At 38.5% G+C, this 12991-nt stretch overlaps 1 protein-coding gene across 1 annotated transcript in view; it reads left to right on the top strand.

Annotated features, from left to right (window-relative positions):
• The first annotated feature begins 703 nt into the window (after positions 1-703).
• The window catches only part of PTPRD (protein tyrosine phosphatase receptor type D), a 424904-nt gene continuing 412616 nt past the window's right edge, over positions 704-12991 (top strand). Inside the window, exon 1 of the mRNA XM_088019124.1 lies at positions 704-785. Coding sequence (XP_087875250.1) covers positions 716-785 — 70 coding nt within the window. The 5' untranslated portion in view covers positions 704-715. The remainder of the gene's footprint in view (positions 786-12991) is intronic.

Raw genomic sequence — 12991 nt, 5'->3', positions numbered from 1 at the left:
ATAAAAATCCTGTTAAGTCAAATAGGCTCATGGTAACTATTGTTTTGACTTATTGAAGCCAAACTAGACTTGAACGTTGATGTGTCTTCAGGGAAGAAGCCAAATGTGCTAGTGTAAAAAATGCTAACCTCTCCTATTTAGCTGGAGAAGTTGAATTAGCCCTGTCACTTCCCCTCGTGCCAAGAAAGCAGCTTCCATTATTCTGTCAATAATAGACTTTTATCCGGCAAGATTTAAGGTTCTCTTAAATCTTTCTTATAGCGTTGCTCTGCTTTCTTCCACCAATGTATTCACGTAGTGTTTCATGAGAAGTGACAGTTGCTTCTCACAGTGCACTGCCCAAAAGGTGGCATGAGCAGAGAGTGGAATTCAAGGTGGTTGGCTTTAGGAGAGCCCGACAATGGGAACAAGATGTGCTAGGGCCGCCCCATTTCACAAACCAAGTTACTGCCCTTCTCATACAAAGGCATCCCGGTTACAGTTCCTTGTGTCTCTACAATGGATTATGTCTCTCGTGATGGTGGTGGTGGTGATGGAACAAGGGGAAAAGAGTAAGAAACCTAAGTGTTTTTGTGTTTTCTTTCCTTTGTTTCCCTTCCTCTGCCCTTGCAGGCTCTGAAAGAGTTCCAACTGAAATTCCAGACCGGACGGACTCGCTGCCGCTTCAGAGGCGGTGACCCCAAACTGCCAGTGCTCGCTGCTGCTGAGCTGCAGGATGGTGCACGTGCACGTCGCCAGGCCGCTGTTGCTGCTCCTCGCTCTCTTCCTACGCGCGGATGCCGACAGTAAGCCGTTCTCCCTTCTCTGCGAGGCTGAGACCAGAATGAGTGGTTTTGTTTGCAGTGGCACCAGGCTCAGGGCCTCTGAATACGTTTCCTTTGGAAGTAAATCCTGAGACACTGTGGGATCCTCCTTGGCTACCGGCCAGCCTTTGAAAGAGATTATTGACGTGACTTCCTTACCATTTCCTCTCGCTCTTAATGCCCCTTTTCTTGTGCATCTCACTGCCTCTACTGTTTCGTCTTTTTTTTTTTTTTTTTTTTGATAGTCTTACCAGCCCAGTGGCAAAGATACTATGAGACCGATGACATAACTCAAACTGGGGTTAACCAGTTGGTGGTGCCAATAAGTAAACACCATCCATTAGAAATGTCTTTCGTTTTGCGGATATTTCTATGTCTAGAAAAATGCACAATGTCACACTGAGCCCAATTAAACTTCCAAGCCCCTTGTAGCTGTCATACCAGCTGTTCTAATGTACTGTTTCCGACAGCTGTCGTCAAGTACAGTATTCAAACAAATCAAGCAGAACTGACAACTTTGTGGCAGGGTGAAGGGCGTGGAAGTGTGAGGAGAATTCTGTGGAGTACAGACACCAAAGTTTGGTTTATTGGACTCAATTTATGAAACTGAGATTGGGGTCGATTAGCTTGCCAATTAATGAGAAGATCGTATCTCCTTCATAATTAGGAAATCATTAGGTCTACCTTGTTTACATATGTTTCTTTTCCCATCTGGCCCATGGCCTTTTGGAAGAGATAGGACTGGAGAAACGCTTGTCTCTGGCTTGGGCTCTCTGACATGGCTGGTTTCTTCGCAGTGGTGTAGCTCCTGAGCGAGTTGGCCATTCTCTTTGGGAGTCCCCTGGTACTATGAAAATGTATAACATCTGCAGTCATTAACTTCTCCCTCTGCTGACTATTTCAGTAAGATTAAATTTGATTCATGCTGAGGATGTTTCAAAGACAAGGATCCTGTGTCATGTTGGCCCCTACCTATTAATTGAATTCTGACAAAAATTTCTTCAATAGCCGTCAATTTCTTTGTTTAAACAGGGGCTCTGTTTTCTAAAGAGAGTTTTCTAGGAGTGAAAGGAATCATGTTAATAACAGGATACATATGGGACATGCATGTATTAAGCACATTCTCTTGTTAATAATGTATATAGTCTCCTAATTAGCACTTGAGAGTGTTGGTTTAAGGTGACGCCAAGGAATGTCTAGGACGATGCCAGCAAATAATTAACTGGGAAAAGACCCAAGTGAAAGATGCTCTTGTTATTTTAAAGCCATTTATGTCAAAATCTATTTTAAAGTTGTGATCTAAATTTAGTTTTTTAAAGAAATCAGGCATATGGCTTTATTTTTCTGTTTTGGCTAGAATGAAAGAAGTATGTTGTTTTACAGTTGTTAATTTTTGGCAAAAGCCTTTCAGCACCCTGGGAATCCACTTTAATTTCAGATCGCAGTTAGAGATTTCCTTAAAGTTACCAGATATAATTGTCATACATCCATGAAGTTATCCTTCCGGATAAGTAGAAATGTTCTACTGAGCAGCTTTACTTTTGTTTAAATATCTGGTGGAATGTGGCAGACAGATGTCAAGTACTCTTAAAATTGTTTTAAAAAACAATCTACACTACAGATGATCATTACCTACTCCTTTCCCTCCTGCTCCTCCCCTTCTCCCTCTCCATCCCCCTTCACCACACTTCCTCTATAGCAGCCTTCCAAAAGGGAAAACAGAGGCCACATTAGCAACTTTTCCTTAAGAAGTTTACCGGGTTATATATTTATATATCAGCTTTCAACCTCAAGATGTAAGCTGAAACAGAATCCATTCTCTCTCACTCTTCCCATGGCAACTGAAGAAAGGGGACAGACTTTGCCAGATTAATTTGTTTAGTTTTGTCCAGATCTACTCAGCCTTGCTTTAGTATGTTCTCCCTTCAGCAGATTCATTTGGCATTGTTGAATAGGATGTGTAACCTGAGAGTTTTTGGTGAGAGGAAAAATTGGCCATATTTTTTAAGGTACATTTTGAAAGAAGAAAGAACATCCCTTATCAATCTATTGGAGGATATTCATGGTACATGAAAACACATGGTGTAGTTGGGGATGTGATTTTAGTCCCTTAAGGATGTTTAAGGAACAACTGGGTAAATAGGATCTAGATTATAACCTGCTAAATTATGCTGCTACCTTTTCATCAAACACTGAAAAAAACCCAGACCCCCCTAAGTAGCCCTGAAGAAGAATTAGATTTTTTCATCATCATATAAATATAGTATTGTTGAAGCTTCCACTACCAGGGTCACTGGTTTGTTACTCTATGCTTTGATTAGCCCATGTAGCCATATTTGTTTTCCTTTTACCTAACTCTATTTTGCATTTATACAAGGAATCAGGAGTTCTATTTCAAAACTTAACAGTAGCTTGTCAGAGCCATTTGAGAACTATGAAATAATTTTTAAAAATGTGTTTGCCCATTTGAGAAAGAGGACTGTGTGGAGGTGGGGAAATGAAAGAAGCCACTCTAGTTTACAGTGCTAATTTAATGTGTTCTGCTCATTGCCTTTTGAAATGATTAACTCCAAAGAGCCAAGGAGTCAGGATTATCATCTGCTGTGTGGAAGTCATAGTAAAGTGCTGGGTGTGATGTTGCATTAAGTAGGAGAGCTCTTATGAGCCTTGGTTCAAACCCAGGTTAAAAAAATGTGATAATATCCCTTTAGCAGAAAATTGTAGTCTTTGCCATTGCCAATTTAAAATGCCCCACAGATCCCCACCATTATTTTAAAAGGCTGAATATATGCATGGATCTTATTTCTTTTCATCCCTGTGTCTTGAGTGCTTGAAATGATTTTGCTTGTTGTTTCTTGAATGTGTGTACCTCTGGTAGAGCCGTGGTCTCAGTGTGACTTCTGTTCGAGCACAAACAGTAGTTCTTCCTCATGTCAGGCCAACCAGTTTTCTGGCTTAGGTGGTGGTCTGATTGAGGTTCATTCTGGTTTAAGCTGTAGTCCGACTGAGGTCAAATTTTGGCTTAGGCAGTGGTCTGTTTGAGGTCAATTCTGTGATAACATGCATGCAAATTAAAAGTAAATTTATATTAGTGTTTTTCTGAGGTATTTTTTTGGCTGAATTTTTGTAAGAGTTTTGGTAGTTTTATTTCACGTGTAGCTTTAGTTTTCTATTCACTAGTCTTTTTAAAATTTTTTAATTTTTTAACCGAGGTGCGGGCTACAAACCTGCTTTTACACCTTCTTTCATCAAACTGGTTTCACTCTAATGAAATCACTTATGGCTTACTGTTGCATTCTGGACTTGAGTTTACACTTTGACAACTGTAATTTGACCTGAATGCTTATTGGATCTGCATTAGAAACACAACTTTTGATAGTTTAATTCCTCAAATGGCTTAACTCATCCATTTTCTGTTGCTTTTTGCATTTTTCCATCTCAGATGGTGAACGCTCCCTCATTTTCCTCCCTTATTGTAAGGAACATTCCTTAGTCCCTGTCTACTCACTGTATTCCTATCCTATAGGAAAGCAATTAGTTTTCCCCCCTCTTTGGTATTGTATCACTATATCCTTTGGCATTAGAGAATAGGCTGGCATCTCAGCACTAGGGTAACAATTCTTACCTTATGTATTTCCTGATGGGCATTGTGGGGTAATGGTTAAGAAAGTGAGCTCTAAAGCCAGAGTCTGGTTTTAAGTTCTGGCTGTCATCTGTAATCTGGAGCATGATACACCATGCTCTTTACCTCAGTTTCTCTGTCTTTAAAATGTGAGTGATGGTGATGATGATAATCATGACATCGTGTAGGAGACGACCTACTCTTGGGTTTTGTGAGCATTGAATGAGTTAATGTAAAACACAAATCAGCAGATGGCACATAATAGGTTTTTAATAAATGTTAGCTGTTATTATATCATTATTTCAAAAACATAGCCAACATTGTTATTGAGCAGTTCTATGAGGTGGTGTGCTAAAATGCTTTTTTATTTTACCTACAGATTATCAAAATTTTGGTGGTTGATAAACCAGGTTTCCTCATACCATGTATGTGACCTCGCTTGCTTCTCTGTAAAGTCTCATACATAAGAGATTCTTGAAACTCTTGTCCTGTGAATTAAACTGAAGATCAAGAGGAAAAATTATGAAGCATATTTAGTCAAGCTAGTTAAGCTTAAAAAAACAGCTCTTCTCTCAGAATTACTGATTTAAAGTTAATTTGGATGGGGCCTAATTAATGGAAAGTGTTCCATCCTTTTATTGCTTCTTGTAATGCATTTTTTTTTTTTTGAGCTGCTCAGAGACAGTAATTATAGATATTTACTACAGGCAAATACTCGAATATACGGGCCACTGGACAGAAAGCTGGAGGTGGAGGTGAGCTTGGTACAGAAGAGAGTAAATGGCTTTTGATATGATCATAAATTATTCTGTAAGGAAAAAAATAAGGAAAATAATTAGATTAAAGGGCAGGGCAAATTGTTCCTTTTGCATTTTGCACAATCACTTCTGAGAAGTAGCCTAAGTCATATAGTTGCACCTTCCAAGATGAGGTTTTAAATGTAGACGATGTCTTTCTTATGTCACAAAATGCACACCTCTCAGCAGATAGGCCATTAACATTCACTGAGAATGTTAATATTCATTTAAAAATATTTTTTTGTTTTTACTTTAGATTGTGACTATTTGGGTATGTATGTATATCACAAACCATTTAAACCATCCTTTAAAAGGTAAATTGCTTGGGTGATGAAAATGTTCTAAAATTAGATTGGAGTGATGGCACTAATTGAGTAAAAACATACCAAATGCCATTGAAACGTACACTTTAAGTGGGTGATCTGTGTGTTGTGTAGATTATATTTCAGTGAAACTATCGAAAACAGAAAAGGAAAACTGCTGCTTAACCCAGCAATTTGGTCAGATTCTGTTCGGTGTAGGTAACCCGAAAAGAAGGTGTGCTGATTTCTTCAGGCCGGTTATGAGAGACCGGCTCACTGAGGAGAGCAGGGAGAAATCCAGTTCATTTCCCAAGCTTTTCGATGGCTTCCCTGTTTTCCCTTTCTCTGAATTTACAGATGTGTGGCAAAATAAAAACCTTGCCTTTCCCTCGTCCTCCCCCCCCAATTTAAAATAGCTAAATTGGTAACATCCAGCTGTCTGCAGCAAGGAAAATATTCCAGCTATTTTACTGATCCTTAAAGCCCCATTGCAGTATTTGTGGCTTTCTGAGTTAATCGTGCTCAGCAGAGCTGTACCTACCTTGTAAGGTTAAGAATATGTCACAAAATCAACCAACGTGTACACTTAAAAGCATTTTCTTGATAATAGAGGGACTTGATTTAAAAAAAAAAACCTAAGTATGACATGTTTCTTATCTCTCATCTCTGTGATGAGGCCCTTTGCTCAAAAGATGGAACAATATCTGAAGTATTGGTGAATTACTTCTTGTTATTGCTAATAGCCTGGTGGTAGTTGATAAATCTGCTCTGTGATTTCCTCATTTCTTTCTTTTTACATTCTTAATTTCTTTAATTTTCCTCACTTAGCTAGTATTTCAAATAACCTTGACTTGTTTGGGAGCCCCCACTCACTCTGCTGCCCATTTTGCTCTGCTTCACTAAATTTTAGAAACCACCTCCCCCCCGCAAAAAAAAGAAAAAGGAAAAGTCCCAACCAGCATCCATTTTGAAATTAAGAATCAAAGACTGGTGATTGGTTGGAAACCAATTCTCTTACCTAGAGTTTTGTCTTTTCTCTTTTCCTCAGTTTGCTTTAGCTTCATTTATTTATTCACCAAAGTCATGTGTGTATGTGTACGAATGCTTGTATGTATGCTACATGGAAGGCTTTGTACAAAATGGTGGAAATATAAAAATTTAAAGAATGTGGTTTCATAGCAGTTTGTAATCTACCTTCAGAATTCATAGCTCACTTTTTAGAACTTTCTCGAGCAATATTTTCAGAATTTATCTCCAGGGAGAGAAGTAGTACTTAAGACTATGGACTCAAGAGCTGAAGTGCATGTTCAAATGCTGCCTCTGCTATATAATTATTCTGAGCATGGGCAAGTTACAAATATCTATGAGTCTCTCATCTGTAAAATGAAGATTGAAAATAGCACACTTGATATGGTTATGATAAAGATTAAGTAGAGAACTGCTTGCAAAGCATCTTGAATAATAGGATTAAATATTCACTAAATGTTAGTTGCTGTTATACTTTTTTCTCATTAGCTTCATCATTTCCAAGTTAGAAGCATCTATGTTTAGATCTCTGTTGATATTTATTATCCCATTAACTTCATAAATTGAGCAATATCTTTTAAATATGTAAGTATGTATCTTTATATATATTTATGCTTCCAAAGGACATTGACTCATTGGCTCATTCATGTATTTAATAGTCTCTCTAATAAATGTTTATTAGACACATTTCCTGTGCCAAGCATTGACTTAACTACTGGAGATAAAATAGTGAAATAAAGAGATACAATCCCTGCCCCAAAGGGCTTACACTCTAGAGGGGTAGAGAAATATTTTCTTTTAATTTTTTTATTAACATATAATATATTATTTGCTTCAGGGGTAGAGGTCTGTGATTCATCAGTCTTACATAATTCACAGCGCTCACCATACTCCTTACCCTCCTCAATGTCCATCACCCAGCCACCCCATCCCTCCCACCCCCCACCACTCCAGCAACCTTCAGTTTGTTTCCTGAGATTAAGAGTCTCTTATGCTTTGTCTCCCTCTCTGGTTTCGTCCTATTTCATTTTTCCCTCCTTTCCCCTACGATCCTCTGTCTTGTTTCTCAAATTCCTTGTATCAGTGAAATCATATGATACTTGTCTTTCTCTTATTGACTTATATAGCTTAGAATAATACCCTCTAGTTCCATCCACGTCATTGCAAACGACAAGATTTCATTTTTTGATGGCTGCATAATATTCCATTATATATATATACCACATCTTCTATATCTATTCATCTGTTGATGGACATCTTGGTTCTTTCCATAGTTTGGCTATTGTGGACATGGCTGCTATAAACATTGGGATGCATGCGCCCCTTCTGATCACTACATTTGTATCTTTCGGGTAAATACCCAGTAGTGGAATGGCTATGTCATAGGGTACCTCTATTATCTACTACTTGAGGAACCTCCACACGGTTTTCCAGACTGCATGTAGCAGCTTGCGTTCCCATCAACAGTGTAGGAGGGTTCCCCTTTCTCTGCATCCTCACCAACATCTCTCGTTTCCTGACCTGTTAATTTTAGCCATTCTGACCAGTGTGAGGTGGTATCTCATTGAGGTTTGGATTTGGATTTCCCGGATGCTGAGTGGATGTTGAGCACTTTTTCATGTTTCATGTGTCTGTTGGAAGTCTTCTTTCCAGAAATGTCTGTTCATGTCTTCTGCCCATTTCTTCATTGGATTATTTATTCTTTGGGTGTCGAGTTTGATAAGTTCTTTTTTTTTCTTTAAAATTTTTTATTGTTATGTTAATCACCATACATTACATCATTAGTTTTTGATGTAGTGTTCCATGATTCATTTTTTGTGCATAACACCCAGTGCTCCATGCAGAACATGCCCTCTTTAATACCCATCACCAGGCTAACCCATCCCCCCACCCCCACCCGTCTAGAACCCTGTTTCTTTTTCAGAGTCCATCGTTTCTCATGGTTTATCTCCCCCTCCGATTTACTCCCCTTCATTCTTCCCCTCGCTATCTTCTTTTTTTTTCTTAACATATATTGCATTATTTGTTTCAGAGGTACAGATCTGTGATCCAAAAGTCTTGCACAATTCACAGCGCTCACCATAGCACATACCCTCCCCAGTGTCTATCACCCAGCCACCCCCTCCCTCCCATCCCCACCACCACTCCAGCAAACCTCAGTTTGTTTCCTGAGATTAAGAATTCCTCATATCAGTGAAGTCATATGATACATATCTTTCTCTGATTGACTTATTTCACTCAGCATAACACCTTCCAGTTCCATCCACGTCATTGCAAATGGCAAGATCTCATTCCTTTTGATGGCTGCATAATATTCCATTGTGTTTATATACCACATCTTCTTTATCCATTCATCTGTCGATGGACATCTTGGCTCTTTCCACTGTTTGGCTATTGTGGACTAAAATTAACAAGTCAGGAAATGACAGATGTTGGCGGGGATGCGGAGAAAGGGAAATCCTCCTACACTGTTGGTGGGAGTGCAAGCTGGTGCAACCACTCTGGAAAACAGTATGGAGGTTCCTCAAAAAGTTGAAAATAGAGTTACCATACGATCCAGCAATTGCACTACTGGGTATTTACCACAAAGATACAAATGTAGGGATCCGAAGGGGTACGTGCACCCCAATGTTTATAGCAGCAATGTCCACAATAGTTTGATAAGTTCTTTATAGATTTTGGATACTAGCCCTTTATCTGATATGTTATTTGCAAATATCTTCTCCCATTCTCTTGGTTGTCTTGGTTTTGTTGACTGTTTCTTTTGTTGTGCAAAAGCTTCTTATCTTGATGAAGCCCCAATAGTTCATTTTGCCTTTGCTTCCCTTGCCTTTGGCGATGTTTCTAGGAAGAAGTTGCTGTGGCAGAGGTCGAAGAGGTTGCTGCCTGTGTTCTCCTTTAGGATTTTGATGGATTCCTGTCTCACATTTAGGTCTTTCAACCATTTTGAGTCTATTTTTTGTGTGGTGTAAGGAAATGGTTCAGTTTCATTCTTCTGCATGTGGCTGTCCAATTTTCCCAACACCATTTGTTGAAGAGACTGTCTTTTCTCCATTGGACATTCTTTCCCGCTTTGTCAAAGATAAGTTGACCATAGAGTTGAGGGTCCATTTCAGGGCTCTCGATTCTGTTCCATTGATCTATGTGCCTGTTTTTGTGCCAGTACCATACTGTCTTGATGATGACAGCTTTGTAATAGAGCTTGAAGTCCAGAATTGTGATGCCACCAGATTTGCTTGTCTTTTTAAGCATTCCTCTGGCTATTCGGGGTCTTTTCTGGTTCCATACAAACTTTAGGATTATTTGTTCCATTTCATTGAAAAAAGTTGATGTTATTTTGATAGGGATTGCATTAGATGTGTAGATTGCTGTAGGTAGCATTGACATCTTCACAATATTTGTTCTTCCAATCCATGAGCATGTTTCCATTTCTTCGTGTGTTCCTCAATTTCTTTCATGAGTATTTTATAGTTTTCTGAGTACAGATCCTTTGCCTCTTTGATTAGATTTTTTCCTAGGTATCTTATGGTTTTGGGTACAATTGTAAATGCGATCTACTCTTTAATTTCTCTTTCTTCTGTCTTGTTGTTGGGGTATAGGAATGCCACTGATTTCTGTGCATTGAATTTATATCCTGCCACTTTACTGAATTGCTGTATGAGTTCTAACAGTTTTGGGGTGGAGTCTTTTGGGTTTTCCACATAAGGTATCATATCATGTGCAAGAAGTGAGAGTTTCACTTCTTCTTTTCCTATTCGGATGCCTTTATTTCCTTTTGTTGTCTGATTGCTGAGGATAGGACTTCTAGTACTATGTTGAACAACAGTGGTGATAGGGACATCCCTTCCAGGATCCTGATCTTAGGGGAAAAGCTAAGGTTTTTTTCCACATTGAGTATAATATTCGCTGTGGGTTATTCATAGATGGCTTTTATGATATTGAGGTATGTACCCTCCATCCCTACATTCTGAAGAGTTTTCATCAAGAAAGGATGCTGTACTTTGTCAAATGCTTTATCTGCATCTGTTGAGAGGATCATATGGTTCTTGTTCTTTCTTTTATTAATGTATTGTATCATTATGATGATTGACTGATTTGTGGAAGTTGAACCAACCTTGCAGCCCAGGGATAAATCCTACTTGGTCCTGGTGAATAATCCTTTTAATGTACTGTTGGATCCTATTGGCTAGTATTTTGGTGAGAATTTTTGCATCCATGTTCATCAGGGATATGGGTCTGTAGTTCTCCTTTTTGATGGGGTCTTGGTCTGGTTTTGGGATCAAGATAATTCTGGCCTTATACAATGAGTTTGGAAGTTTTCCTTCCATTTCTATTCTTTGAAACAGCTTCAGAAGTATAGGTATTAATTCTTCTTTAAATGTTTCGTAGAATTCCCCTGGGAAGCATTCTGGCCCTGGGCTCTTTTTGTTGGGAGATTTTTGATGACTGCTTCAATTTCCTTACTGGTTATGAGTCTGCTCAGGTTTTCTATTTCCTCCTGGTTCAGTTTTGGTAGTGTATAGATCTCTAGGAATGCATCCATTTCTTCCAGATTATCTAAATTGCTGGCATATAGTTGCTCATAATATGTTCTTATAATTATATTTCTTTGGTGTTGGTTGTGATTTCTCCTCTTTCATTCATGATTTTATTTATTTGGGTCCTTTTTCTTTTCTTTTTCATAAATCTGGCCAGGGTTTTATCAATCTTGTTAATTCTTTCAAAGAACCAGATCCTAGTTTCGTTAATCTGTTCTACTGTTCTTTTGGTTTCTATTTCATTGATTTCTGCCTTGATCTTTATTATCTCTCTCCTCCTGCTGGGTTTAGGATTTATTTGCTGTTCTCTCTCCAGCTCCTCTAGGTGTAGGGTTAGATTGTGTATTTGAGACCTTTCTTGTTTCTTGAGAAAGGCTTGTATTGCTATATACTTTCCTCTCAGGACTGCCTTTGCTGCATCCCGAAGATTTTGAACAGTTGTGTTTTCATTTTCATTTCTTTCTATGACTTTTTTTAATTCCTCTTTAATTTCTTGGTTGACCCATTCATTCTTTCGTAGGATGCCCTTTAGCCTCCATGTATTTGAGTTCTTTCCAACTTTCTTCTTGTGATTGAGTTCAGATTTCAAAGCACTGTGGTCTGAATATATGCAGGGAATGATCCCAGTCTTTTGGTACTGGTTGAGACCTGATTTGTGACCCAGGATGTGATCTATCCTGGAGAATGTTCCATGGGCACTAGGGAAGAATGTGTATTCTGGTGCTTTGGGATGGAGTGTTCTGAATATATCTGTGAAGTCCATCTGGTTCAGTGTCTTTTAAATCCTTTATTTCCTTGTTGATCTTTTGCTTAGATGATCTGTCCATTTGAGTGAGGGGTGTGTTAAAATCCTCTACTATTACTGTATTATTGTCAGTGTGTTTCTTTGATTTTGTTATTAATTGGCTTATATAATTGGCTGCTCCCATGTTAGGGGCATCGATATTTACAATTGTTAGATTTTCTTGTTGGATAGACCATTTAATTATGATGTAGTGTCCTTCCTCATCTCTTATTATAGTCTTTGGTTTAAAATCTAATTTGTCTGATATAAGGATTGCCACCCCAGCTTTGCTCTGATGTCCATTAGCATGGTAAATTGTTTTCCACCCCTCACTTTCAATCTGGAGGTGTCTTTGGGTCTAAAATGAGTCTCTTGAAGACAGTATATCAATGGGTCTTGTTTTTTTTTATCCAATCTGATAGCCTGTGTCTTTTGATTGGGGCATTTAGCCCGTTTACATTCAGGGTAACTATTGAAAGGTATGAATTTGGTGCCATTGTATTGCCTATAAGGTGACTGTTACTATATATTGTCTGTGTTCCTTTCTGGTCTATGTTACTTTTAGGCTCTCTCTTTGCTTAGAGGACCCCTTTCAATATTTCTTTTAGCGTTGGTTTGGTGTTCACAAATTCTTTTAGTTTCTGTTTGTTGTGGAAGCTTTTTATTTCTCCTTCTATTTTCAATAACAGCCTAGCTGGATATAGTGTTCTTGGCTGCATTTATTTTTCTCACTTAGTGCTATGAATATATCATGCCAGTCCTTCCTGGCTTGACAGGTCTCTGTGGATAGGTCTGCTGTCAATCTAATGTTTCTACCCTTGTAGGTTACAGACCTCTTGTCTCGAGATGCTTTCAGGGTTTTCTCTTTGTCTCTGAGACTTGTGAGTTTTACTATTAAATGTAAGGGTGTTGATCTATTTTTATTGATTTTGAGGTGGGTTCTCTGTGCCTCCTGTATTTTGATGCCTGTTTTTTCCCTCAAATTAGAGAAGTTCTCCACTGTAATTTGCTCCAATATACCTTTTGCCCCCTTCTCTCTTTCTTCTTCTGGGATCCCAATTCTAATGTTGTTTCATTTTATGGCATCATTTATCTCTCGAATTCTCCCCTCGTAATCTA

Source organism: Eumetopias jubatus, unplaced genomic scaffold, assembly GCF_037043125.1.
Source record: "Eumetopias jubatus isolate StellerSeaLion01/CBP00866 unplaced genomic scaffold, mEumJub1_p1.0 scaffold_15, whole genome shotgun sequence".
Classification (NCBI taxonomy): Eukaryota; Metazoa; Chordata; class Mammalia; order Carnivora; family Otariidae; genus Eumetopias; species Eumetopias jubatus.
The sequence above is the reverse complement of the archived record's forward strand: the minus strand, read 5'-3'. Positions and strand labels throughout refer to the sequence as shown.